The sequence below is a fragment of the Crassostrea angulata genome, chromosome 4 (genome assembly GCF_025612915.1).
Source record: "Crassostrea angulata isolate pt1a10 chromosome 4, ASM2561291v2, whole genome shotgun sequence".
Lineage (NCBI taxonomy): Eukaryota > Metazoa > Mollusca > Bivalvia > Ostreida > Ostreidae > Magallana > Magallana angulata.
The window spans coordinates 27,046,348-27,074,099 of NC_069114.1; the positions used below are offsets into that span (position 1 = coordinate 27,046,348).

Below are 27,752 nucleotides of genomic sequence, written 5' to 3' on the forward strand. Positions count from 1 at the left end.
CAAAATGCAATCGAGCATTCTGATAGCACTGATTAATATCCCAAATATAGAAGTTTTCTTTTAGAACATTAGTGATATACAAGTGCATGTACCAAAGAAAGGCAGCCAAGTCATCAAAGTTATTTCGGAGAAAAAAATAATTTTCATTCACAAAATTGAACAGAGAAAGAGAATTGGCCCTGACACTAATTAAGATTGGCCAATGATAGAGAACAGGGCAAATATCTAGTGCTTCCAGAGTGGGCATCCCCTTGGAAAACCAAGAGTTACTGTAGGCAGAAATATTACATGAATAACAAAAGTGTGGCAATATTGTGTTTCTACTCGGTGAATGAGGTAATGAAATTTATCGGTAATAATGAAAGGGAAGTAACTCTTAGACTAAATACATTTATGTTTGCAAATGTTTCATCTGAATTATTAAAGATTATCAAATTATAAAAATATTATTTTTGCATATGTTGAATTGCCATTATGAATTCAAACTGATAGAAAAAAATACATACATCGTTATTGTGAATAATAACTAGAAATTGAAATCAAGCACAAATTAAGTGTTATACAAAGTAAACCTTAACTCTCTCCATTTCTAGATATCTAATGCATAAGTTATGACTAAAATTTTAAAAAAGATATTCAATCTGTGACACTTAAAGCGATGAGCTGTATTTTTTTAGAATTTTATTTTGTTGTAAAAACCTGCTAGTATGCTAAGTCTGCATGTGACTTAAACTTTTATGATAAATAAGGTTGGAAAAAATCATTTTTTTCAGAGGAAAGATATTTCTTCTAAGGAACATAGCAAATCAATTTTTGTACAGGACGACAATAATTCAATTTCGCTCCAATTAATGCTCCTTACTGGCCCTTTTCACAAAAGATTGGCAAAGAAATTTAAAAACCATATTTTTGTCATTTTAGTAGAAAATAAGAGTTTCGTTAAAAAAAATTTCATAATGAAAATTGCAGCTTATATTGCTTTAAATCAATTTAAATTATTCAACATAAGAAATGAAGAAGCACAAAAAGAGAGTTGGAATAGAATACTTTATTGATTTTCAATAACATTTTTACATGCTCTTCACTGCATATTAAAGAATCTACCAGTACAAGAACTCACAGTACAAGGTCAGATGAAATTACGCAACACATGTACCGGTTCTATTAATGAACACACAATTTAAATATCGCCTCTTCAAGAGAATAAAAATTTTCACTGATTAAAATTTACCATAATAAATAAATCAAGAATACAGCAGCTTCATCTTTGACATAAAATCATTAACTTAGAAAATTTCCAAAGACATCAACAGCTCAGTTGAGCAACATAGTGTCTGATTAAATCTGAACACATTTTGGAGATGGTCTATACCAGGATGCTAATGTTTTGAAACTCGTGGAAAATTATTTCTGGGATCCTCTGGTGGACCTACAAAAGTCAAAATACGTCAGGTAAAAATTACATGTATATAAAATCAAAGGCCGGAACGGCCACAAAGGCGTCGAGCTGACATTTTTTTCTTTTATATAGAATGATACCAATAATTTGAATTTCTGTACTAATAGTCATATCAAATGATATTAGACTTAGAATAGAAAGTATATGAATTATGTTTTCTGCTGCTTTAAAAACAAAAATCAGTATATTTTCTTATAAAATAGGTAGTGGTGCTTTTTTAATGCAACAACTCATCATAATTGCAAAAATCGAAGAAATTTCAAAGTTCAAAAATAATTTGTTTCTTTCTGCTTCAAACAGTCTTTGAACAACTTTCACAGGTTCATAATTTGAATACATTAACAGTGTGTCCCTAATTAAAATAATAAAACATACATTTATTTATTTCAATTCCCGTTTGAAACAAGATTTCCTATGGAACAAATCCACAACACGTGCTATCTAAAATGCTCGACCAAACTAACTGCATTTTCGAGTTTATTTTTTGCAACGAAATTACTAGATACGTTTATCGCTTACATTTATTTTGGAGACCGTGCCCGATAACAAATAAATTTACATCTAAAATGTTATTTCTATCGGGCACGGTCTCCAATTAAAATGTAAGCGATAAACTAAAATAATATCTAGTGAATCTTTACACTTAGGCCTGATTGTATTCATCCGCCATTTCTTGATTAAGCAAATTAATTCTTATGCAATGAAATGTCAATCACCAGGGAGGCAAAGTTGGGTTTTTTGTACACAATTTAGTTGAATAAATGGAAAAAAAATCTTGTAAAACGTTTAATACTTTTAGGAACTTATTTCTTATGTGCATTTAAAAGGCGGTGCAGTGCGTGAATTTTTGGACGATTGCCAATCCAGACGATCGCTAGAAGGCTGCCGAGCATTAGCTCGACGCCTTAATAAAAAATCATATAATAATTTTGATTCACTGCATAAATAGGCACCCAATTGCACACCTGGGGCTCGTTTTACAAAGATTCGTAAGTCATAAGTCTTAAGTCTTAAATATTCCTAACTTACGACAAAGCGTAAGACCGTTTTATGAAACATATCCTATTTGCATGTCGTAACTCCTAAATCGCAACTTTCCTCGTAAGTCATAAAGGAACTCTTTAGCCTTAAAAGGTATGAAAGTAAACTTGGATACCGCGCGAACCAAGACGCGATGACGCGCAGACGGTATATTTCCGAAATGACAAGAAAAGAGAATTGGAGACAAGAAGAAATATCGGCCCTGGTTGAGGGTGTTAGCGACCGCCTCGAGGTGATAAAAGGAAAATTTTCCCCTTTTATTACCTCAGAGAAAAAAGCCAAGGCATGGGAGGAAGTATTGGAAAGGTATATTATATTTTTTTCTGAAATCATATAACGTTATGTTAAAGATATAGCATAAGTAAATCTTATGTCTATATAAATAAAAAAATGTCATTTTGCATTAAAAGTTTTAAATATATATTTATATTTCCATCCCCTTACCCGATTTCATTTTCTTTTGAAGGGGAGGGATTGTGCCGAAATTTTTTAATTGAAAAGAAAAGATTTCATACATATAAAATTGCATTATACAAGTATAAATATTTTTCATATGTGAGAAATATGACAAAAAGTTAGATTCACTCTGTAATTGGTTGTGGCAATATTGATTTTTCATAAAAAAAATTAGATATCTTTGCTATATAGCCGTCGGCATTGTTTTGGAGTTTATAATTTCACTCTATAAATATCAACCAATCGAATCGGGGAAATCCCGTAAACCTCCTTCACACAAAAATGGTGGTTTGCGTAAAGTTGGATTGAATAGCGCTTTTGATGTGTTTTAAAACTGAAACCGATATGAAATGAATTTCCTGCATTTATGATACAGCGATTTATGATGGCTTCGAATACTTATGTCTTTAATGGATTACCGCGTGAATATTATCGGATCAGGAAAAAAGAGGTAAGTGTCGTAAGATGGTATCGTTCATATTTTAAAGCGTGCACATATTTTTTTTTCAGTGTAAATGCCTGCAGCTTTACACAGCGAGATGTCAAAAGTATAAAAAAGAAGTGGATAGACATTCAAAGCAAGACCAGAAAAAGAGAAGCAGAGAGGAGAAGAGAGCAGAAAAAGACTGGGGGAGGTCCACCTCCACTAAACTTGAAGCCATGGGAAGATAAGGTATACATTTAATGAAGCACAGTTATATATTCGATTATTGTTTTTAATTTTAAGTTAGTGTTTTTATACATATCACATCCAATCAATTCATTGACCTATTTCTGGCAGCTAAAGACACACAAAGTGCAAGAGCAGCTGTAGGATGATGGTACAATCATGTAAATAAACAATGTGCAGCTGGTACATGTATGTTCAATAAATAGTGAATACATGTACAAGTGGCAATGAGTTGTATTTTAGAAAGGACACAAACAAAATTATTCATATATATCCACATGCATCAGTATTTATTTGCTTATTATTGGTAATTTATATTATATGTTTATTTTACTTATCAAAATGATGAGAAACTATAATACTGTGGAATCATCATTGTTTGTGGCTGACCAATGTTGGTGGGTTTTTTGGATAACCCTTGCCCACGAATTTTCATCTTCACAAACCTATACACACAATCATTTGTTTAATATTAATTTAGTAAATTTTGGCCACCTTCCAACATCCCCTCCCCCCCCCCCCCCCCCCCAAATAAAAATGATTCTACAGTATTTGAATTACAAATCTTTATATCGTAGATATACATGTAAATATTGTACGGATTAACAAATTTATTGTGTACATGATAAAAATATTGCTTATTACTCCTCATTGACTATATTGTAGATTGTTTCTATTCTCGATGATAGCATGGTGGTAGGGATAGAAGGTGGTTTTGACACCAGTGAGTGTGGAAGCAATGAGTTCCCTAAAGCCACATCTAATGGTATAACATGGTTTCATAAGTTTCTTTAAAATAATGAAAACAAAAGAAAACAAATGAATGAATAAACATTACTTAAAGTGTCATGTTAAAAGCAGCCTTATTAGGGCATGAGTAGCCTTTATAAAAGTACAGTGTGCTTACAATTTTTTTAAAAACTTAATATTAGATAAATATTTATTCAATATTGATACAATGTACTAATAATTCTTTGGGTTTATACTCAACATTTTTCATTAATCATTCTGGGCTTGCTCCTTTGTATTGTACACATTATAAATGGAGTTGTTACATCAATGATTAAAATAGATTGTTAAGATCGATGAGCTTGATAAATGATATTTAAAATGTTTTTATGGTAGCTACTTCCAAGTTCATATCAGCAGATGCCTCCAAAACCCAGGAACTAATTCCTGAGACTCCTCCTCCCTCATTTGCTGGAGGTAAGCAAAGTAAACATTTATTTATTTATAGCATTGTGTGTGTGTCTTTGTACGATTTCCTTAAAAATGCTTTCAGTGCGTCTTAAAATATTTTTTCTTTATCAAACATAAATATAAGTAATAAACAGCAATATTAAAAAGTTCACCAGGATATGAAGTTTGTTGGTACGTGATCAAATCTACTGAGCAACACTTCGGGCTCCACAGGATTTGATCATGTGACCAACCAACTTCATATCCTGGTAAACTTTTAAAATTGCTGTTTCTTTCTTAATTAAGCTTGAAAATATGCATCACTTAGAGTATATACACCTCATATAGAATTTACTGGCTATATTTAAATTAGATATCATTATGTGAATTAATAACTGTAAACATTTAAATCAAACAACTGCTCAGCCTGTGATTAAAACAGCAGTGTGATATTTGGTTTGTAACAAATGTGTTTTGAAATTATGAAGAAAAAAAAACAGTATGTAAAGGTATTATTATATTCCTTTAATTGATGGGTGATAGAACATGTGGGTCTCTGTCCATCATTCTTCTAATTGAAACAAATCCTTGGAATAGGTACATGTACTAAAATGGCCATGTAGAATGGTGTACACCTGGAAAAAAAATAGCAATGATTTTTATTAAGATATATTATTAGTGAAATGTTCAATCAGTTTAAAAATTATTAATTTAACTATTTATTTCCTAAAGATACCAGTATGCCAACTGGCTGTTCCACAAAGAGAAAAAGAAAGATCACTGTTGAGACAGCATGTACATCAGGTAGGGTAGGAGGGGGAGGGTGACTTGCATGTATTAAGGAGCGAAATGATGCCTTGTATGTATAGTTTGGTTTTTGTAAAGACATTTTGTACATCATTTTTTCATTGAAATATGAATAATATAATAAATGCTCTCAACTCCAGTCAATATTTGTATTATATTGTATAAAGAGTTCAACTATGGTACTATACAAATTATATATATTGAAACATTTCAAAATGTATTTCTTAGATAACTCCAAGGCAGAGCTACTGCTTAACATCCAAAGAGAGAAACTGGAGCTTAAAAAAAGTCTGCTCGAGGTAGAAAAGAAGAAGTTGGATGTGCTTAAAGAGATCTGTTTTGAATTGAAAAGAAAAAACTGTTGCTGTTCCTATTCTTTTCAAACTCTTGAGCCCTTAGTTGAGCTTGAACCAGCATCTTGCTCAGTTTCACCAACTATCAGAGGTCTTGTTGTGAAAGAAATTTAATTTTGTCTGTGCAATGTAAATTAGCCTGTTTTATACCATGTAAAGAGCTTTTCTGATGAATGGTGCCTGTATGTCTGTCTCTCAATCTGTCTGTTTGTAAACTAAGCACATATTTTCCTTCTACTTTAGAACCCATTGGCAGTAAATATTATTATTGTATATTCTAAAATATTGAATTGAAGGGTCAACCTTTGTGAAAGGGAGATAATCATAAAACTTGGTTAACATTTAAATACCGGTAGGTGTCTTAAGATATTCTTCTCAAGAGTCACTGCACTAGCTATTCCGGTCTTAATAATATAGTGAAAATTATAAGAAAAAAATATGTAATGCCACATGATACACCAATTTAAAAATATTCCATAAGTGAGCAATGTGGCTCATTATTCTCTTGTTTTGCTTGTTAAATTTGTTGGGTGGGGGTATTTGTAAATCTTTATTTTTTTAAATTTTCTGATGTTATAGAGATCTTATGGTCATTTCAATAAGAGATGAAATAGATATTTTGTGATTTCATAGCATGGCAATTACTCTTGATTGTTTAATGACATTGCATTTTGAAATGGAAATTTGTTTAGTATCAAATCCAATGGTTAAAGTTACATTTGTGTTATACTTGTTTTGCTATTGTTTTCATCTTGTGTTTAACAGTCAAGTTATGATGACATGATTACAATTATTTTTATAACCTTAATATATCTTGTTGTCTTTACTTGCAAGTATATTGAACTTACTATTTCAAAAGCGTTGAACCAGCCTCCTTCTGATCTGTTGAGCTACACCTGCACCGTTTGCTTGGAGATTGTTGATTTCCTCCTCACCCTGGTGCTGGATATCAAAGTCCACCTCTGGCATTGGCAGCCTGTCTTTGATACATTTGTTGTGAAGCTTGAAGCATGCTACTACAGTCTTCATGCACTTTTGGGTGGCAAAGGGTAATACACCCCCAGTTGGATGTAAGCATCTGAAAGAAATCAAGGATTTAATATTAGCACTATTTCTTTAGAGTACATGTATTTAATAAGATGAGTAATAATATTTTTCATTAAGATGAGTCGCAAGAACACTGTCATTTCACGTCATCTCACCTAAATCTTGACTTGAGCACACCAAATGCTCTCTCCACCACAACACGGGTTCTGCAGTGGGCGCTGTTGTAGTTCACTTCCTTTTGATTAGCCGGGATGTTAATTGGTGTCATCAAGTATGACTTCAAAGGATAGCCTAGAATGCAGTTATATTTATGTAGTATGTACTGACTAACTTTAGACATTCTTGTGTAGAATGCTCAATTTACTTGCCATATTTCATTTACTTATAATTCATACCTGAATCTCCTAGAAGCCATCCATTGCACCCTTGGGCCAAGATGTGGTTCAGGTTTGAATTTTCAAACACAAAGCTATCGTGAACAGCACCAGGGCCACTTGCAAACCAAATCTATGAATCTTAAAGAAGATGGGTGAATAAGATGGGGCAAAAGCCCATTGGTTCAATCATGTATTTACTATCAATCCTTCTTTAATGATATGATACAGTTTTTGAAAAGCATAATTTTTAACATCTTTTAATCTTATATTGATAGTATCAGTCTTCAAAGTACAATAATATGAATAATGTTAACTATGGAACTTAATTGCTCTTTGAAATAATACCTTAGGGAAGCGTCAGAAACGGGCCTGGACATTCAGAGCATGAAAACCCTTCCTACAAACGTAGCTTGGCTCGTTTTCGGAGGGAGCCTGAATTTTTATCAAAGTCCCATCCACTGCGCCCAGCACATTGGGAAATTGGGCCTTTGAAAAGAACTCTGTTTTTGTTCTTCGGATTTCTTCCTCAGATGTAGGAAAAGAGATATTTTGCAAGCGGTGGCAGAGGGAGGTCAGAACTCTGTCCATGGCAATGCAAACACTAGATTTCGAAATTCCATGTAAATCCCCACACTCCGAATAGAATATTCCTTTTGTGAGGCATCTTATTGTGACAAGAACCTGTCAATAAGGACAACATATTCTTAACCACCATAACTTTTCATTAATTATTTACATTACATACACAAATTCCATATGAATAATGTTTGGAATAATATTGGGTTTGTGATTTTTTTAAGGAATGAATGTTAACATATCACTATTTAAAAAGTAAAAATGTAAAAACTAGTGTACTCTATTACTCTAATATATATTTCATAGCTGGGTGGTGCCCAAAATAGATTGTTTAATGAAATAACAAATGAGTTAATGGTGTTTTGTTTTTTTTTCAAATTACAAACTAACACCTCTAAAACTCAATCTACCAAAAAAAAATGATATTCATAAAAATTTATGAAAAAAGTTTTGTATAATAATTCAGTCCACTGATTTTATTGCATATTTTTGGAAATCAGAAATAGCTCAACATCCAAGGAAATCTCTCTCTCTCTCTCTCTCTCTCTCTCTCTCTCTGGCAGATCTGGTAAAAACAGTAATGATTTTATTTTTTGACTTGTGAAGACTCTGGTAATTTTTTCTATGTCAGGTGCTGGGGGTCATGGGTAAAGTTGTACCATGTTGTTCCATGCATAGGCGTCGGGGCGGGGGGGGGGGGGGGGGGGGGGGGGGGGGGGGGGGGGGGGGCTTACCCCCCCCCCCCTTCTTTTGCAAAGTTAGACCTAACCATTAGGGACATAGCATCATACACCATAGAGGGTTTCAGCCCCCCCCCCCCCCCCAAACTTTTTCTCGCAGCGAAGATAATTGTTCCTAAATTTACCTTGGAAGATTGAGAAGTTGGAAGCATAGGTATACCCCCCACGGATTAGCCCCCCCCCCCCCCCCCCCCCGGATTAGGATTTTCATAATTTTGGGAATTAGGTTTTTTTTTCCTCAATATTTCTGAGGATTATTCTAGCCCCCACTTTCAATTTCCTTCCGACGCCAGTACCATGTGTATAATCGATGTCTAGGCGTTTCGGCCTTTTCCCTAAATTGACCTTAAATCTGTTCGGATCTTGCTAGTTTCGGCCCGACGTCGTTTCGGCCTATATATTTCTGGACGTTTCACTCTGGTTTTAATAGTTAATATTGGGCAGAACCATGACTTAGCATAGATCAAGACACGTTTATGTTGCGTTATTTTTTTTTTGAAAAGATAAGTAATTTATAATCGTAGAATACGAAGCTCGGCGTTTCACCATGACGCAAAAAGGGATTAAAATATCTAATCCATCACAACCGAGATTTTTTACATTTTATTTTATATGTATATGACCCATGAACCTCTAAACCTGAACATGAACCTATAAAAAAAATAGTGAAATCTGTTGGGAGGGGGGGGGGGGGGGGGTCCAAACAACGTCGCTGAATTCATCACTTCATTACCTCACTCATTCGAAGAAAGAACACATTTCATGGTATAGTATGTAATTGTACTCTGAAGGTTGGGTTATGTTGAAATAATTGTTTTTTCCAACGTGTGTTTAGACACGTGCGTGCATGTATTCATATTTATTTCGTGTTTGATCCGTGCCCGTGTGCTACAAGCACCGTTTTCGTGACGTAGCAATCAGGAAGTGACGTTATCAAATGTGGTGTAAATATTCGAAGTTGGAATGATTATGATGTGCGTTGTGTCAGATGATATTAAATGATAATGATACCTACTTGGATAACTGCAGGGATGGCCTTGCTTCTGTTGGTTGGTCTTTCTATGTCTTCTTTAACTAGATCAACGACTTCGTTTAAGTACCTTCTCGGAAGCCTGTACCTTTCTATAACCTCTCTGTCGTTTAAATAATCTAATGGATTGTTTCTATCTCTGAACACTCTTCTACCCCTTTCCTTTTCTCTTTCGTTGAGAACATCAAAAATAAGCAAAGACGCCATTTTTTATAATTTTATTATCCATAGCAACAACGATATATTTAGTGAATTGGACAAAACTTAGGACTTAGGGTAGCCTTCGGGTGGTCGTAGACTTACGGCCGAATTTCGTCGTAAGCCATATGTCCCAAATCTTTGTAAAACGGCCTTAAACCCTTGGTGTGGTCTTACGACCAAATATATGACTTACGACCTTTTGTAAAACGGGCCCCTGAAACTCATGACAGACATGTATTCCTTTCGGGGTTTTAGGTATCATTTTGTGCATATATTTCTCATTTTATGTGCATATTCTGTTTGTGAATAATCCAATAAACTGTTTATTTGATAAAAGTATTCTCCTGGCTTGGAAAAAGGTGCGTAAAATTCAACAATTTCATTGCAACCGAGTAACACAATAAAGGTAAAATGTACATCACAAAGGTGAGACCTCTAATTGAAATACTTCGAAATGTTAAGAGGTCTGTGGCTAATACAGGAATTGTAGGGATATCGGTGATGGAAGAGAAATGTGGTGGAGAACGCCTTTTACGAGTAGTTTTCAGCTTTAATTATACTTGCAATAAATTTCTTCAATTCAAATTTATCTGATACTTTAATACAAACACGCTTTTTGAATTTAATAAACTCGCCTGAAACTTGATAAATTTAAGTACTGGTATTTCACATACCTTAGCCTAGTTTTCTGCTCTACCACTTTCTTGCTTTTCCTGTAAAGAAACAAATCACAACTATATTGAAAGCAATTTTTTTTATTCATGTGTTGAATTTAATCATATTTGCAATTTTTTTTCACAATTCGTGATCCAAATCAATAGCAAATTTTTTTTTTATATCTATGTATTAACTTTTTCAAGGTTCAAGAGGATGACATCACAATGATCATCAAATTAGCAGTTGTTTTTTAGTACTTTATATCATTAGATGTATTAACAGAAAGTAAATATCATTATTTTATTATATCTGGGTTTTTTTTTCAATCAAACAATATCAAACTTGGTGAGTCAGGATCAAATCATCTGAGAAGCCTTTCACAGGATTCAATAACATGAACAAGGCAGCTCATATCCCAGTAAACTTTTTAACATTGCAATTCAATTCTCAAAAAAATATCCACAAACAATTGAAAATCTTACCCATTTTCCTCATTCCATGTCATCTTAGCAGATACCCTGACTGCAGTAGAATGACTCTGCTTCAGTTTGGCTGCGGAAGGAGCAGGTGCTTTCTTGGAACGAGTAGAACGTGCTGGCGATACATCAGACTCCGACTGAGAGGAGGCAGTGGTTGTCGGACTCTTCTGGCTTCTCGTTTTCTTCACTGAGGAGTCTCCCTCAGCTAGGGAAGCCTGAGTGGCGTGTCTAGGTGAAAGGTTGATCGACTCAGACAGAACGCCCTTAGCTTTCTTAATAGATTCCTGACTGCTAACAGTAGACTGAGTAGAACGTCTGCTTGACCTCAGAGTAGAAGGTGAACTTTGCGAGTCTCCATCCGATTCAGACGCCAGTTTCCTGGCCTTGGTAGGTTGTGATGGACTGGGAGTTGCCTTTTTCTTTGAGCTCTCTGAGACTGAAGGCTTGCTTAGTTGTCTTGTTTCTTTCTTGGCTCCTGGAGTGCTTTCCTTCCCAGGCGATTTATTCTCCTTCATATCAGCTCTCTTGAGTCTAGGGGTTGATCTCGCTGGGGATGAGATTGACTGATTATTAGTGGTGTTTAATCTCTTGCTCCTTCTGGAGGATTCTGGTGATATGGGTGAGCTAGAAATCAACTCTGGTGAAGACAGTTTGGTTCTGGTTACCCTGGGAGAATTTGTCTCAGATTCGGATAGGTTAGCACCCCCTCGAGTTCTTTTGCTTGGGCTACTGACTGAAGAGGTAGTTGTCTTCTTGGGCTTTGCAGTATCAACTGGAGCTGCCTTTTTCAAATCTCTGCCACTTGTAGTTGAATCACCTGTCCCTGATACATTTCTCTTTCCACTTCTTGTAACAGGGCTATTGACATTCTTCTTTGGGGTATCATTTTCCGATTTCTCACCTTGAGACCCTTTTCTTGTTTTATTGCTCGGCTCAACCAGTTTTGATTTCTTTTGTGGAGAGGGAGAAATGCCTTCAGAAACAGGACATTGGGTCTTCTTTCCCCTCATTGGTGATTTGACATCTGTGTGTTTTGGTGTCCGCAGTAGCTTTTTAGGCGACTCATTCAAACTCTCCTTTGAGCCCGAATTATTTTTAACCCCTTTGGTTATAGAGAGATCTCCTTTCCTTGGCGAGTTCCTCCCTGGGCTTTGAATGTTGATCGACTGAGAGAGTCGGGCCCTTGGTGTTCTTCTTGTCTTCAATGGAACCTCCTCCTCTTCCTCCTCCGACTTTGCAGGAGATTTCTGCTTTTTCTTTTGATTTACCAAGGGTGACTTGGGAGATGTCAATTCTTTACTCTTTTTAGCGCTAACTTCTTTTGATTGAGGTTTCCCCAAATTCTTACTCTTTACTTTTCTAGGTGACTCCACATTTTCAGCTACTGGTGATTTCTTACTTTCTGTTGTCTTCGTCACCCTGGAGGTACCCTTTGCAGCAGCTTGTGCTTCATCTGTTCTTGTGAGGACTACAACAGGGCTTAAATTTTTGATTTTGAGATCTTTCACTTTCTCTGCTTTCCTTGATGCTACAGACTTCTTTGGACTGGCTTTTGCAGGGGGACTAGTTCCCTTGCCTGCTTTCTGGTTCTTCTTGTCTGCTGGCGAGCTGTCTTCACTCTTCCCTTCTTCCTCTGGTGTCTTGTCTCCTCTTAATCGGCTAGGTTTCTTATCAGCTGCCTTCTTAGATTTTTTCCCTGTAGTTTCTGTTTTTTCCGGACTGGAAGGCTCCGGTGGTTTCCGACCTCTCTTCTTTCCCCTGGAGTCTGGAGATTTTTCTTTTTCCTCATCAGTCTTTGGCTCACCCTCCTCAGTTTTATCTTCTGTGTTGGTGTCTGAAGTAAGCTCTGACATGTTTAGAGAGCTCTTTGCTTTTGAATTTCTTGTTTTATCAGGAGTTTTGAAATCAAACGGCTTTGAAAACAGAGCTGCAATGGGACTCTTGGCAACGTCAGGATCCAGGGTTGGATTTGCCACTCTTGGTGAAATTCCACCAGATTTACCTGAAGAGAATAAAAATCTGGTCAGTTTAATTTCCAGTTCAAGTATGTATTTTAAGAAATGGGTTTAAAAGATGTCAAATCACATTAATTCATGATTGACAGATATTCATGTCGCAAGCAATCTTGAATTGTTCCACATACTTAAATTTTACAGGTACAGCCTATAATCATTACTGCACAAGTACTTACTTGGAACTCTACGAAGTGTACTCGACTCTTGAAAAAGCGAACCATCTAAATGGAGAGCTGTATCGTTCATCTGAGATTTGTCTTGAGTTTTATCCCCTACACTTGTCTTGTCCATTTCTATTAAAAGAGACAGAAAATATTATAAAATATAAACATTCATCAAACAACAACCAGTATTATGTTAGGAATTATACACAATTGTCTTATCTATTTCTACAAGAGATATGAAAACTATTCTAAACAACTGTCATAAAACTATCAGAAAATTGATGAATTGTTTCTTAAAGGATCAGGTCAAATGTGGTTGAATTGATTTATTAAAATATACTGCCAAATTGAAAAGGCTTTTCAATTTTAGTTAAAATAAGAAAACTGAGTTCTTCTCCTTTGAAAATCTTGCAATGAAATTAATGTCTGAAATTTCGACCCAATAAACTAAAGATTTCATTTTTGGGGCTAATTGAAGGAAAAGTGTTTGCTCCTATGTCCGAGTCCTCGACTGACCAGCGTTTGGAGTGGTTTCCTCTCCCTCGGTGGTCTCCATATTCTCCTGGTTTTCTTTGTCTGCCGCCGCCTCCTCCTCTGTAACGGGCGCTGGCACCTTCTCCTTCACACCCTCGGCAAACTTCTTTAGGGTCTTGATGCTGGATTTCTCCTTGACCACCTGATTAATGTTTAAGAATGCCTTTGTTATGTTGTTAATAGAATTCATGTCTGAAACATTCAGTGTACTAAATGATCAAATTTTCTGTTATGGATATAAAATGAATGTTCCACACATTAAGTACTGTGGGATTATTCAATAATGTCAGATCCAACTTTGGTTGACTGCCAAATTAAAGAAGATGTTATTATGTGAATTTACTTGTTTATATGTAGAAAAAAAGACAGTGATTTTTCTACATTTTTTAAAAGGGTCCTGTGGCTATTGATTTGGGAAAAATCATCGACATTTTGGTCAAATTGGGAAAAACAGTATCATTATAAATAATGTAGCCAAGATGAAAATCAAATGCAAATTAAAATAAAATGAACAAAAGCAAATACAAATATGATGCTTTCTTTTTTTATTTTTAAATTACATATCAAGCTTCCTTTTTTTAAGGCCTTTAAAGTTGGTTACAATAGTTTCCAAATCATTGTCAGTCAAATCTTTGTTTGTGTGACAAATGCGCATAAGCGCATCTGTATTTTTTTCAGTAAGTCTGTTTCTTTTCTTTGAAACAATATTTGACATTAAAGAAAAGCCCCTCTCCACCACTGCTGTAGAAGAAGGAATGATCATGGCAAGATAGTACAGGTGAAAGACTACTGGAAAACACTCCTTCAACACATCATCCTTACAAAATTCTTTGTATACACCATGTACTGAGCTGCAACCTCTTCTCCTGAAATTAAATGAGAAAATAATGAATAACTTACAATTAAAACACATCTTGCCTTAAAAATTGTTACACAGTCTCTTCACTAGAAAATGGTAAATAATTATTCATAAACTGATACTTTAAAATATCTAGTAAACTATATACAGCAGTAAAAGTTAACTAGATATATTAAATAATAAAAATTTTAACTGTTTAAACTTTAATGTACTTCATTGATAACTATTATATTACCTTCAACATTGAATTGGTTATTTCTGCTATCTGTCTAATAACACAGCAACAAAACTCAGGGAAAAAGACAAAAGGGCTGAAAATTGAATTTACAAATGCAAAACAAACATGTATTTAAAAGTTAGTATGCAACAAAATATTAATAAAAAGTGATTAATTAAAATACTGTATATAAAATTAGTAGTAATAAATCTGGAACTGAATTTGAAAACAAATTTCAATCACTTAGACTATAATTCATTAATCACCTCAGCATGAACAGATGTCTTTTAAAAGTTTCAAGCTCTGTTCTCATATTCACTTCATTGAACTGGGCTCGAACTTGTATCCGATGTCCTTGGAATTCATCATCCTTGGGACTTCCATAAAACTCTACCAGTTTATCTATACTCTCCTAAATCCATTTATTAAAATTAAAATTATTTACAGTTTACGTTAAATGTACTTTTTTTTTATAATATATAAAAAATAAAATGAAAAGTTTTAAACTCTTAATTAGAATTCACAGTTACTTACCTGACCATATTTAGAGAGTTCTTCAATGCTATCTGGTAAATTATGTGGGTCTAGTACTCCAAAAGCTGTAAGCACTGCAGAGCCTGTGCAGAATGCATCTTCAATTTCTTGAATGAGATCATGAATCAAAGGAATTCCTGCAATCAATAAATTAAGTCTTAGGATACATTTTTATATAAATTATGTACTAAATGATGTATTGATGTCTTTAAAGGAGAATTACTGAAGAGTATGGCCTCACCTGTCTGTTCAAGAAATGACTCTGGGGTTATTCTGTTGGCACACGCTCGCATTCTCCTGGCTAGAGTTGTGCGATCATCCACCTCAAGAAACATTCCATTAACTTTGGCATATTCTGTGTCATCAAGTTGATTTCGATTATACTTTTCAATCAGCTGGTGCAGTAGATCAGTTGTTTCTTTCACTCGAATAGGAAGTGTGGTAAAGTTAATGTCTTCTTGTTGGAGATACAAAGACAACATGTTGACAGGCTTTAAGATGTCACACAGAAGCACAGTCCCTGCTAGAAGACTTTTGTTTGTTGCGCTCACCCTGATTCCATACACATCTGGATCTTTCCTGTCATCATATATTGCATCAAGAGTATCAAGGATACAGTTGTATCTGAAAAAATGAAAGATTCATGATAATTAAATTTAACAAACTTAATGACAGAATTTTTTTTCTGGCAGGAAGACCTCATCTTCAACAAAATTTAGTTTAAATTTTTCAATTCTTAAAAGTGTTAAACTTTTTTTTTTCCCCTTTAAGTTTATTTAAAAATACCCTGATAAACTTAGAGTTACCTTGATACAAATCTTGAACATGCATGGAGATGAGACAGCCATCTTGTTGTAGCAGCACGAAGGAATGTCAGTGGCTCTTTTCCATACACAGACTGGATGTTCTTGAATACAGCCATCTTTTGAGGGGAAAACTCAAAAAGTTTCCACAGTGATATCAGCAAAGAATCAATTTCTTGGAGAACCGGGTACTTTTTTATGAGGTGCACTAAGCAGAGGGCTAAGCGGTGATTTCGACAGTTTACGTAAAGTGCAAATGGACTCTCATGTCTTATCCGCCTTTGCAATCCTAAATTAAAAAATAAAATTATATATTGAACACTAAACAAAACAAGTAACTTTGTATTGCAGCACTGCATTCAATATTAAAATTTGTGAATCATATTGATATATATATAAATTAATCTATTTATCATTTAATATCAGTAAATTTAATGTACTTTTAAAAAAAGTTGTACCTTTGTGTTCCCCACTCATGGTGTTGCATCCATCCAGGGCTATGAATCTAATTTTCCCTATGTCAATATTTTTGGCGAGCAGGAACAGTTTAACTGCTGTCATTATTGCTTCTGCTGTAGCTTTTTCTAGATTAACAAATCCAAGAAAATGTGTAGCTATCTCATTATGCGAATTTCCAAACCTGGCCATGATACACAACTGGCTTCTGTGCGCAATGTCGGTGCTTTCATCTGCTAGGAGGGAAAACTGTTTCTCATTCATATTTAATAAGAGTTCTCTCTCATGAAATTCAGAAATGCAAGAGACCATTTGTGTTACACTTGTTGATGACAGGTAAGTGTTGCTTGCACTAGCACAATGTTGTTTTAAGTCAGAATTTGATTCATCAATGCTGGCAACAAATCTTACCAATTTTTCAGTGTTTTCTGAAACAGCCCACTTTTGTCTAGCTAAAAAGTCAACACATCTAAAGATCTTCTTGACAACATTTCTGTTTCTTTGTTCCTCCTTTGCTGCATTGGCATTAAAAGCTAAATGTACTTGCTTGTAAACGTTCACATTTGTGCGAGACAAAGTATATCTTTCAATAGAAAACTTATGTTTTTGGCTGTTTTCGTGCTTTGTCAACACCCTTGTTGGGTGACTTCCAAGGGTAGCCCCATTATGTATGAAGGATTTGTCAGAAGATTGAGAATCAGAGGATGAAGAATAGAGTTCACAGTATTTACACATGTAGCCACCTTTTACATTAGAATAATACAACCATCTGTGTTGAGCTTCATATTTATGTAAACAAAATGTTCTTTGGTCTATTGATGAAACTTTTAGTTTTTTAATATGAACTTTGGAATGAGACTCGGAGTTAGACTCTAAATCCTCTCTAACATCATGATCAACACTCAGTCTCTGACTCTCACTTGGAATGGAAACAACAAGCCGCCGTTCTGAGTCTTCTGACTAATCCTCCTTACTTTCAACTTCTGGATCAACTTGATGCTGTACTCCATGTGATGACGAACTCTGTTCATTTGTACTTGACGTTGTCGTAGGAATCCCAGTGGAAATCGAATCATTGGGTCGAGTGAAAAAGTTGCTTATCTTTGGTAACCCTGTTGAGTCTTTTTTCTTAATTTTCTTAACGTAATACTTCGAATTATGCGACATTACGCCACATTGCTTCACAAATCACGTTTACATCATTGTTTAAAAAGCGCTTGAAAGGTCTATATATACAATGGCATATATTAGAGCGCTTGACCGACGAAGAATAAATGGAGGCTTGCCAAGTCGTACGAAAAAAATTCGGGTCGTCATTATCGATGTGCAGAATTTTTTAAAAAAAATTTCTATCGATTGAATTGGGAAAAAATGTTGATAAATTTGGGAAAAATTCGATAATTTTTGCTAGGGGAAAGGGCCGATATTCGGACCCAAATTAAGTGTAGAAAAATCACTGAAAGAAAAGAAATGTGTTGAAAATTTTGTTGGGGATGCACTGTACCAGGTACCCTTGAAGTCCACAAAAATTAAACTTTGAATTTTTTTTTCTATTCCACAGATTGATTGTTCTATTTTTATGCATGAAACTAATCTCATGTTGATAGAATGCAAAAGTGCAATACATAGTTTACCTCCAGCATTTGGTCAGCCAGAACAGCTAACTCTTTGAAGGCCTCATCATTGGACTCACTCAGCTCCAGTTTGTTGAGAATTTTAACCCACAGTTTCAGATTAAATGAGTCAGGGTTGGATAAAACCTCATTGCAGATCTTTATGGCTATACTGTCATGTCTTGGGTTTTCCTGCAAACATAAACACATAGTTAATGTATACATTCATGTCCAATTAAATGGTCTGTAGTTGAAAATTTTACACATAATTTGAAATTAGATACATGTGAAAACGCAGAATGTCTTTGTTATTACCTTCACCGTCTCGGTATCATTTTGATTCTTCAGCAGCAGTTTAGTGTTGGTTAGCTGAATCAGTAACTCAGCCACATTCTCTGCATTGACCTCTGCCAGTGGACTGGAGAGAGGGGCATTTCTCAGAGTCTTCAGGGTAGGAATGAATGCCTCTTCTACAACTTCCTGGTTAGCTCTAAGTAAAAAAACATCATAATACAGTTAAACTTGGTTTCAGCAGACATGCTTATAAGGAATTCACATTCACTGCAAAGTCAGTTTCCTCCTAGTCATAAAACTTTTAAACTTTTCAGTAACTGCAAATTACTTTCATACCGATTTTTAAAAATTGGTTGTTTCTGGCATTTCTTTATCATGTGCTTTACTGTTATTGGGTAAGTTGCTGAAAACTTTCTAGACTTTGATATTTTCATATGTGTTTCAAGTAAAATATAAAATCTATTCCCTCTAAAAAAGTTATCTTATAAAGTACTTTCTAAATGAGACAAGATTCATCAATACAGGTGCAAGCATACATGTATAAGCAACAGTAATTGTAGAATATTTACCTGCCAGCGAATGCATAGATTGGGAAGAAGGTTCCCAGACAGTGTCTGAGGTGGGTATCGTCCTCCGTGGTGGGGTTGTACCAGATCAGGATCAGGTGGGACAGGATCTTGGAGGACACCACCCTCCCAGACAAAAGAAGCTTGGCCAGGCCTTCACCAGCCACCGTTCTCAACTCAGAACTCTGAAAATTGTAGGTAAACTATGTATAAACAATCAGAAAACTCTAACATTACCTCTAGGAGTAATCAAATACTGGGGGAGATCAATTAGCATACATTTACTAAGAACTTGCAGATAAACTTTGGATGGTCTAAAAAAAATTAGCCTTTAGTTTATCAACATTTCAAAACATATGGCAACAAGCTGTTATTTCATTTTCATTTCAAGATTTGATGGGGACTTTTTTAACATAAAATTAAGGAATTCTTGCAATTTTCATTATGGCAATATAATTAATCAATGCAGATGCATTTGACATCAAAAGAAATAAAATAATATATTCAACTATTTTCAAAATCGACAAAAAAAAACAAAAAAACCCACAAAAACCTGAAATCAAGAAGAGTCAATTACATTCATTTAAGGTCGATTTGGGAATTTCCTGTATTTTTACACAAACCTCTTCATCCAGGAAGGCACACAGGATGGCCACCAGTTTAGCGCCCGCAGCCCCAGAGCTTCCATCCTCCGTACTGTCCTGTCTCTCCAGGACGCTGTCGGCAGTGGAGTTGGATGACGTCTCATCGTCTGGACGACCCCTCTGCATGACCTCCAGACCATGCAGGTGCAACATGTCAAAGATCACTCTCAGGGCCGTACAGCGAACCAGCTCAACGTCAATTTGAGAAGCCTGAAAATTGAAATGTACATTGTAATTATCATGTTGATTTCATTGGATGTCAAAATATGAAATTGACAAACACATTGTGCTAGTCATTTTCATTTCAATAGATGTCAAAATATGGACTTAATAAATGCTTATTGTGCTTATGTTGATTTCATTGGATGTCAGAATAAAGAGTTTATGTTCATATAGCACAGGAATGAGTTTAAGCTCAACATGTTGTTTTTACAGGATGTCGACAGGGTTGCAAATAACATTTTCAAACCCAGGGGCCATGTGGGCTCCCAACTTTTCAAGTTATAGAAGCCCACAAAAATTTATAGGGGCCCACTCCACTGATATTCACAATGAAGTTAGTTTATAATATTAAAATATATACATGTAGAATAAAAATTGTAAAGTGATATTATTAATTTGAATTAGATCCAATTTATTTAATTTAATTCTCTTTGTATTCATACATTTTATAGATGAGATGTTTTGTCTCTGTATTTCTGTGTATTTTTGAGGTATTAGTCCAACCCTTTGACCCAGTTACAACCGTTATATAAAAAATCTTATTTTTAAAAAGATAACTGCAAAAAAGCGGTGTAATGTTTATTTTAGCATTAATTTGACAGAATTATTAACTAAATACAAATTACCAACTAATAGTAATATCAACACTACAAGTAATAAACATCGGTTGCACAGTATGTGGTTGCATCACCCGTATTTATAACCCCGAAAGATAAGACAATCTCGAGTTATTAATTACAACAGGTGTTAACTGAAGCTGTGAAAACTTCTTCAGAATTAGTTAATTATCATTTGATTGCCTTTGGGGTTAATTCAAACGATTGTAAACTCATAATATAGGGCAACTTTAACTTCTCTTACGGAATAAATTCCAACGAAGTTGCCGATCAAAAAGTGACTATTTAATTTAAGTTGGTCCTTGATTGCCCCAAAAATTTATACTCGCCATGTGGGCAACTAAATCGTTAAGAAATAGTTGCCCACAGTAAAAATTACTCGCATTTGCGAGTGGGCGAGTGGTTATTTGCAACCCTGGTTGAAATAGAAAGTATTTGTACACAATGACATACATATGTAGCAAAGGAATGACATATGCAAATGTGGGGTGTAAAACAGTCGATTACTATTTCATTCAATGCATTACCTGCATGAACAGAGGAAGATACTGCATCACTAAATCCTTGCTGATGACACAGCACAGACCTAGAGCCTTTACAGCAAGATTTCGAATCCTCCCATCTTCATTCTGAATCCCCGGCAAAATCTGAAAAAATATCAAAATTTGAAAACATGTGTTAAACTAAAAGCAGCCAGTACCAGCTTGTATAAACAGTATCTTTGATGCATCTTTAACAATTTAACTCTAATAGACCCTATTTTTGATATGTTGACAAAGTAGATTTACATGTAAATATGCATGTATTATACTCCTTCTTTCCATACATCAAGCGAAGTGGTAACTTAAGAGTTCCTTAATCAATACTTGTTTCAATGAAGTGAGCTTATTCACATTAGAATCAAACACATATTATGTGAGGTGCAGCCAACGTCACAACTTACCAGGGATTCTATCAACATATGAAGGGTGGGGCTAACACTTGTCAGAGAAAGAACCTCCAACATCTCAGCAACAATAGCATGACACTTCAAAATGGTGGCCACATCAGTCTACAACAAAAATTGACAATAACAGTAAATAAGAATAGATCAAAGACAACAATGACTTCTGTTTCAGATAACTGTACCATCTCTATTCTTGGGTGAGAACCTAGTAAGTTGCAAGAACTTGTGTTCGAACCCTTTGTATATTATATATACAATAAAATATGTTCAAACCAACTGCACCATACATATAGCTGCTATCACACTTAAAAATCTATGGAAAAATGATAACATGTAATTTTTAAGTCTTATGTCGGTTTTCCTGAGTCTTCTGTAAAATATCAACCATAAGGCTTCAACAAAGCTTACCTTTTCTGTGCGTATTTCTTCTGTTTGTGTTTGGGGAAGATCCAGGAGTTGATTTCTCTCAGCTTCCAACTCAGAAATGTTCTGTTTGACCTCTGCGGCTCGAGAAAAGTCCTGACTACGAACAGTCTCATCCAAGATCTCTTTTAATTCATTCAGCTTCACTCGAATGTTTGCAATCTGCGATAGTAACAATAACAAAATCTTATCATTTAACTATATTCATTTTAGAGTTGTTTTTTTTAAATCTGCATATTATATGTGTTGAGACACTTGTGTTTTTTTTCAGAAATTGTAAACATCCTGACCTTGATGTCATTTTGCCTGCGTTCATCGTCGGAAGGTCCTGTCTCAACTGTTGTGATTGGCTCTCTGATTTCAGACACGATCTCGGCCAGGACTGGCACCAGGCTTGAAGAGTGAGACTTGATTTTACACAGAGGCTCAATGATGTACTTCACCAGACTGTGACTGACATGGTCCATGATCAGCATATCATGGAGAAGGCTCTCTACAGCTTTCCTGAAAGTACAATCAGCAAAACATTTAAATGTAAAATCTAAAGGGAAATTATATTGTAATTTACTAAACAATACCTGCAGGTAAATATTAGTAAGTTTTTATATTTCTCCTCGTCTTAAAAAACAAGAAAACACAATTGTTTTTATTATAGAGTGATAGACTATTGAATGAAAGCAGGTATAAAACTCGGAAAAAATCTTTAGATTTCATACATATACTGTAATTTTTTCTAGCCCAGTGATGGGTTTACAAAATGTTCACAGACCATTTGTAGCAATACAGAGATTGCCGCTCTGAATACAAATATCAATTGTTTAAAATTCAATTGTATTTACCGTGACGACTGGTCTGCCAGCTCCATGTACTGTATCATGGACAACAGCTGCTGTACTATGAACTCGGTCTCCATCTGTGTGTCAATGTCTGTACTCTCCTTCAGTGTGGCCACATATCTACAATCCAGTGAGTGAACTTTGTCAACTGCTTACATGTGTGTGCAGGTACTTCAAGTTGAACTTTTAACAGATTAATTATTAACCTTTACAAGGTTCAAACTCATCTTGCATGGTTTCTTAATGTATGTTATCATCACCATGAAAACAAAATTTATCGTTATGATGAAGAATATAAAGATAAAAAGCCTTCTCTCTCTCACTCTCTCTGTGTTTTCTATGCTATGGATGGATTGACTTACTGTCTGATGTACTGGCAGAATTCTATACAGTTTGGTAGCACCTTGTCCAGAAACTCGTCCCCATCAACACCCAGTGAGTGGACATGTTTACAGACCGATTGCCAGTACATGGAGTTCTCACTGGTCAACTTGTCCTGAGGAATGAGCACCCTACAAAACAAGGTCAAACATATCATTTTGAATCCGGTCAAATTTAAAATTACTACAACCACACCAAAAATCTGCAGATTGAAAATTCCTTAATTTATAAATCTACACTGATCTGTAAAATACTGTTATTTCATTATCATAATGGGTAACAATTTTCGTGAATTTGGTTAAATGTAAAGTTACAATGATGCATAAATTCATGAACTTTTTGCTCAACCAATACAAACTATGGTCTTACGTTCGACTTTGTTGAGCATTTGATTATGTGGCTTTGCTCAAAAATGAATTCCATAAAAATTGGTGCTCAACCAAAAATATGATAAAACTACAGTATGCAGTTATTTCATAGGACTTACTTGTCATCAAGGATGTCAAACTTCTGCACTACTTCTGGTAATGGAGCCTCCTTTAGGAGAGTCTTCAGCACAAGCTCACAAGTCTCGGTCGAGTTCTCCACATCCAGACTTCCCAATAACTCCAACACGTTCCCTCCAAATGTCCTCAGCCAGGCCTGCAGCAGTTTACCGGAGCAGGCAGCCTTCACAGAATCTACAGAACATAGTTTAACTTTTATACATCATGATTGCCTTGATCATATGTACTGCTAGAAATTTTACATGCATGTACAAGAGAGCAACAAACTGCAAGTCTTCTGATACTGTGAAAGAAATGTTATTGAAATGATAACTACTGTCGAATCATTAAATTTTGTTGGGGATATTTTTCATGAAATGTCAAATTTCCATGGGAACAAATTTTGAGATATATACTAGTATTATATTATTGATTTAATACTGTGTTTTACAATCGAATTCGTTGAGGATGTAAATTTGTGAGGGGTACCCACTAAATCCAAGAAAATTGAGCCACCACTAATATTTAAAATTTCACAATATCTTGTATAATTCTGTTTAGCAATACCCACAAACTATACATCTGATATGTGTACCTGATCTGTCAGTCAAGCCGTCATGTAACAGTCGGACTCTGTTTGCGATTGACAGTGCCTTGATGTGGATCTTTTCTCCCATTACGGTATAGGCTGTTTTCCTTACACTGTCTCTGACATCTCTTGTTCGAGCCAAAACGGCTGGCAGGGTTTTCACAGAGGGAGCGATATTAGACAGCACAATTCTTCGTATGTCTGGATTGGGATCTGAACTCATCAGGAAAAGGTACGCTAAAATTGAAAAGAAAAACAGCATTGAAAATACCACAATTTTTTTCTTGGGTTACTGTAATGCATCAATTATTTAAACTCACAATATATCTAGACTTAAATCAATTGAATCATGTACTGACAGAAATAATGTGGAAAGATTCCGAAAGAGAATTGTTGCACTGACATTATCAGTAGAGATTTAGATAAAACAATCAAGGAACTGCTTTTCATTACAAAAAAGTAAAAGCTTTGCACTTTTGAGTATATTTTTCAGGAGGAATCTATAAAGTTCATTAAATATACTCCCAAAATTTCTAAAACAGAACGTCATTCTACATGAACAATGCTCAACATGTTACCTTTGATAACTGGACAGTTCTCGTCTCGTGGATTCTGCAATCTTGTCAGAGCCAACACAGCATGCATCCTAACAATAGGAATCTTGTCTCTCAGTCTCTCCAGCATGCAGTCATAGATCTTGTCATACAAATCATCATCTATCTTGGCGTCCTCTCCCAGGTTGTCTAGAATTTTGTGAATCAGCTGACTGATTCGAAACCTCACTGCCTTGTCACTGGCAGAATGATTCTACAAAGAATGTTGTATTCGCAATTCAAAAAGATATGCATTGACAACTTGTTGAAACTCTTATAAATGAACAGAATGCAACTGACATTGTGCACTTTCATTAAAAATTTTTTTTTTTAATTATGTTTTTACTTGGACTTAAATGGTACACCACATCAATCAACCAAAGGTGGAGAAAAATAGCACAAATACAATATCTAACTTCATATATATGGGGTTAAAATGGATTATTTCCTACAAGGTTTTTTTTCAGGAAGTAACTTAATATACATGGGGCTACAATGGTTCATTTCCTACAAGTTTTTGTCAGAAAGTACCAAACATATTTTATTCTGTATTGAAGTAAAACATTATCAATAACGAAAAATTAATTATGACAATTGTTTCTGAAAGATGACCGGAGAAGATTCACAATATTTGAACTTAAAAAAAAACATTTCCGACTGAAAAAATTCAGACATACCTCAAGAAGGAAATCCAGCATTTTTTGCAATAATTTGTTGTTGGTTACGTCATCCATAGTGGAGTCATTCTGGTCCTCTGGCTCTGGAACACTGGAGGTGGTCATTGTTACAAATTTAGCAATAAAATCAATGGTGCGCTCAACAGAGGGTGCCCTCTGCTGAATGATCATAGAGTACATCATGAAGAGCTTGAAATCCTTCCAAAAGTTGTCTATGTCACTCTGAAATCACAAAAGCATATTCATCAGTTAGACATAAAGACAAATTCCTTAACATAAAAATTCCTGCATGCAAATATACAAGTTTTGCTTGTACCTTGTCATGGATTTTCTGGAGCTCTTTAAGAAGTTTTCCATGACACTGCATGCCACTCTGGCACTGCTTGAAAATGTCCCTCATTGCAACCATCCTGCTTGTGTTGACAATTCTGTCAAACAGGTAATCCTTAAACCTAAAAGTAAATAGAAAATTTGATAAAGTCATTCTCAAAAATTACAATGCTTAACATCTTGCCTCTGTTAAGGATGACGTTTACTCAGAACGAAAAAAAATTCCACTGATGATAATGAAAAACCAACTATTGTGCGTTATAGACCTTTTATTGTAGTGTTAATTTTCATTTTCAAAAAAGTAGGTAAATGACCTACTTTTTGAGTTAATGGCCATTGTATATTTTTGGAAAATTAAAGGAAAATCCCTTAAAATTTTACACTCTGATTCAGATTTTCTTAATTATGAAAATAATAAAAATTGTTCAACACTTTTAAAAATGAAATACAATTTATAAATGGCAGTGATATTAAATACATACAAAGCATTAAGTTTTCGTTCACAATTTTTATAAATATTCCAGTCCGAATTTCCTCTATCACTTTTCAAATTCCCACCCATATTTGATCCAATTTTACAAAAAATTGAATGATGATAATACAAAAACATTTATAGTACTAAACTACTTATATTGATCTTATTATGTTGGCATATAATTTATATGAGGTCAATGATCAAAATTTTGAGATATGGTGTCTTTTGTCGTTTTTAAGCATATTTCAATATTTTTCAAATTCGGTCCATACGATTATTATAATGAATAAATAAGGTAAAACTAACAGAAAATATGCAAAATTATATAGACTAAAATATAAAATCTTAACTTTTAATATTAGAGTACTTCCAAAAATATCTAAGCGGAAAACAAAATCTGCAAAATTTAGTCCGGATTTCCTCTGTTTGGCTATAAGTCTATTTTTGTTTTGACATAATTCCATAATAAAGTAGAAATATCGAATGTTATGTCGATAATAATTCATTTCACAGATACTTTTTGTGTTTCGAACAAATTTTAATCATGACATTGAACTTTATAACAATCCGAATTTGAGAACTCAAACCCTGAGTAAACAACACCCTTAAACACATAATTTTTAAAAGCGAAATCGTTCTGAAGATTTCATCAGATAGATCCTATCCATGACAAGATTGTGTCTCTTGATACCACAAGAAGCTCTTGAACTTGTATCCTAGTAAAACCAGAGCATGTGCTAAACAAATATGATCATGGTCAGAGGAAACGCGAGAAGAAAATACAGAACCTACTTACTATGGATTCAATTATGCATAAGCAATTACATTTACACTTACAGCATAAACATAAACATGAAAAATAATGGATAAATGAATACCTTCCCCTTCGTGGGATGTCTGCGTACCTTTGTTTTCAAATTTGACTTTTGCGCCAGGCAAAAAGTTTCTACTTCCGGTTTAAAGTTACATGTCTAAAAAGAGGAAAGTATCCACTTTGAACACTTTGAAGTTTAGATATTGGTCGTAAAAAATTACACAACCCACAATAAATAAGATAAATGTGTACAATATTTTAAATTTATATTTCTAATTAAAAGCAGTATTTGTCTGAAAAAGAAGAAGATTAATTTAGGCCTCATCAATGTGCTTGCAAATTTATTTCTGAATGCAAATTTGTTTTAAAACTTTGTTAAATTTTTACTGCAAATCCTGACAACCTTTTGCGTTTGCGCTAGAACTTTTCCGAAATCAAACTCCCAAAAACAGGGGTTAAAATTGGCTAGATCTGGTAAATGGGAACTGAAGTAAATATTGCCATAATTTTTTTTAAATTTCAAAACAGGCAATAAATACATTTGCATCATATATATGGTTACCGTAAATTACAACTTTTGTTTCCTTCTTAGA

At 34.6% G+C, this 27,752-nt stretch overlaps 3 protein-coding genes across 5 annotated transcripts; 1 reads left to right on the plus strand and 2 right to left on the minus strand.

The window, feature by feature from the left end:
- Positions 1 to 1,030: 1,030 nt before the first annotated feature.
- Positions 1,031 to 27,312, minus strand: LOC128181473 (condensin complex subunit 3-like). Its single transcript, XM_052849875.1, has 21 exons — positions 27,224 to 27,312; positions 25,857 to 25,992; positions 25,541 to 25,762; positions 24,849 to 25,077; positions 24,277 to 24,507; positions 23,684 to 23,876; positions 23,178 to 23,327; positions 22,819 to 22,935; positions 22,270 to 22,483; positions 21,965 to 22,141; positions 21,554 to 21,661; positions 21,138 to 21,257; positions 19,751 to 19,981; positions 19,131 to 19,312; positions 18,583 to 18,757; positions 18,289 to 18,459; positions 13,768 to 13,927; positions 13,264 to 13,380; positions 11,076 to 13,074; positions 10,611 to 10,649; positions 1,031 to 1,429 (listed from the first exon to the last, which is right to left on the minus strand). The coding sequence occupies exons 2-21, from the start codon at positions 25,947 to 25,949 to the stop codon at positions 1,405 to 1,407; spliced, it is 4,953 nt and encodes a 1,650-aa protein (XP_052705835.1). The 5' UTR covers positions 25,950 to 25,992; positions 27,224 to 27,312; the 3' UTR covers positions 1,031 to 1,404.
- On the plus strand, positions 2,945 to 6,797 carry LOC128181476 (uncharacterized). Its single transcript, XM_052849882.1, has 5 exons — positions 2,945 to 3,629; positions 4,293 to 4,392; positions 4,752 to 4,832; positions 5,538 to 5,609; positions 5,841 to 6,797. Exons 1-5 carry the CDS (start codon positions 3,324 to 3,326, stop codon positions 6,077 to 6,079), a joined length of 798 nt encoding a protein of 265 aa, XP_052705842.1. The 5' UTR covers positions 2,945 to 3,323; the 3' UTR covers positions 6,080 to 6,797.
- Positions 14,308 to 17,651, minus strand: LOC128181475 (E3 SUMO-protein ligase KIAA1586-like). Of its 3 annotated transcripts, none has more exons than XM_052849880.1 (7): positions 16,657 to 17,651; positions 16,202 to 16,487; positions 15,637 to 16,019; positions 15,396 to 15,532; positions 15,128 to 15,273; positions 14,880 to 14,913; positions 14,308 to 14,651 (listed from the first exon to the last, which is right to left on the minus strand). In XM_052849880.1, exons 1-7 carry the CDS (start codon positions 17,387 to 17,389, stop codon positions 14,604 to 14,606), a joined length of 1,767 nt encoding a protein of 588 aa, XP_052705840.1. In that variant the 5' UTR covers positions 17,390 to 17,651; the 3' UTR covers positions 14,308 to 14,603. The 3 variants fall into 3 exon arrangements, with proteins under 3 accessions (XP_052705840.1, XP_052705838.1, XP_052705841.1); XM_052849878.1 differs by having other exon boundaries at positions 14,880 to 14,955; positions 16,657 to 17,623; XM_052849881.1 differs by lacking the exons at positions 14,308 to 14,651; positions 14,880 to 14,913; positions 15,128 to 15,273 and having other exon boundaries at positions 15,439 to 15,552; positions 16,657 to 17,625.
- Positions 27,313 to 27,752: the final 440 nt, after the last annotated feature.

Bases quoted from the DNA above. Each gene is read 5' to 3' on its own strand.
- LOC128181476 (XM_052849882.1), top strand. From the start codon at position 3,324: ATGATACAGCGATTTATGATGGCTTCGAATACTTATGTCTTTAATGGA. The intron at 4,833-5,537 runs GTAAGCAAAGTA...TATTTCCTAAAG, and splicing joins TCCTCCCTCATTTGCTGGAG to ATACCAGTATGCCAACTGGC. The intron at 5,610-5,840 runs GTAGGGTAGGAG...TGTATTTCTTAG, and splicing joins TGAGACAGCATGTACATCAG to ATAACTCCAAGGCAGAGCTA.
- LOC128181475 (XM_052849878.1), bottom strand. From the start codon at position 17,389: ATGTGTAAATACTGTGAACTCTATTCTTCATCCTCTGATTCTCAATCT. The intron at 16,488-16,656 runs GTACAACTTTTT...TTTTTAATTTAG, and splicing joins CATGAGTGGGGAACACAAAG to GATTGCAAAGGCGGATAAGA. The intron at 14,652-14,879 runs GTAATATAATAG...ATTTAATTTCAG, and splicing joins TAACCAATTCAATGTTGAAG to GAGAAGAGGTTGCAGCTCAG.
- LOC128181473 (XM_052849875.1), bottom strand. From the start codon at position 25,949: ATGGTTGCAATGAGGGACATTTTCAAGCAGTGCCAGAGTGGCATGCAG. The intron at 25,078-25,540 runs GTATGTCTGAAT...CATTCTTTGTAG, and splicing joins TGCTGGATTTCCTTCTTGAG to AATCATTCTGCCAGTGACAA. The intron at 1,430-10,610 runs GTATGTGAAATA...TGACTTTTGTAG, and splicing joins GAGCAGAAAACTAGGCTAAG to GTCCACCAGAGGATCCCAGA.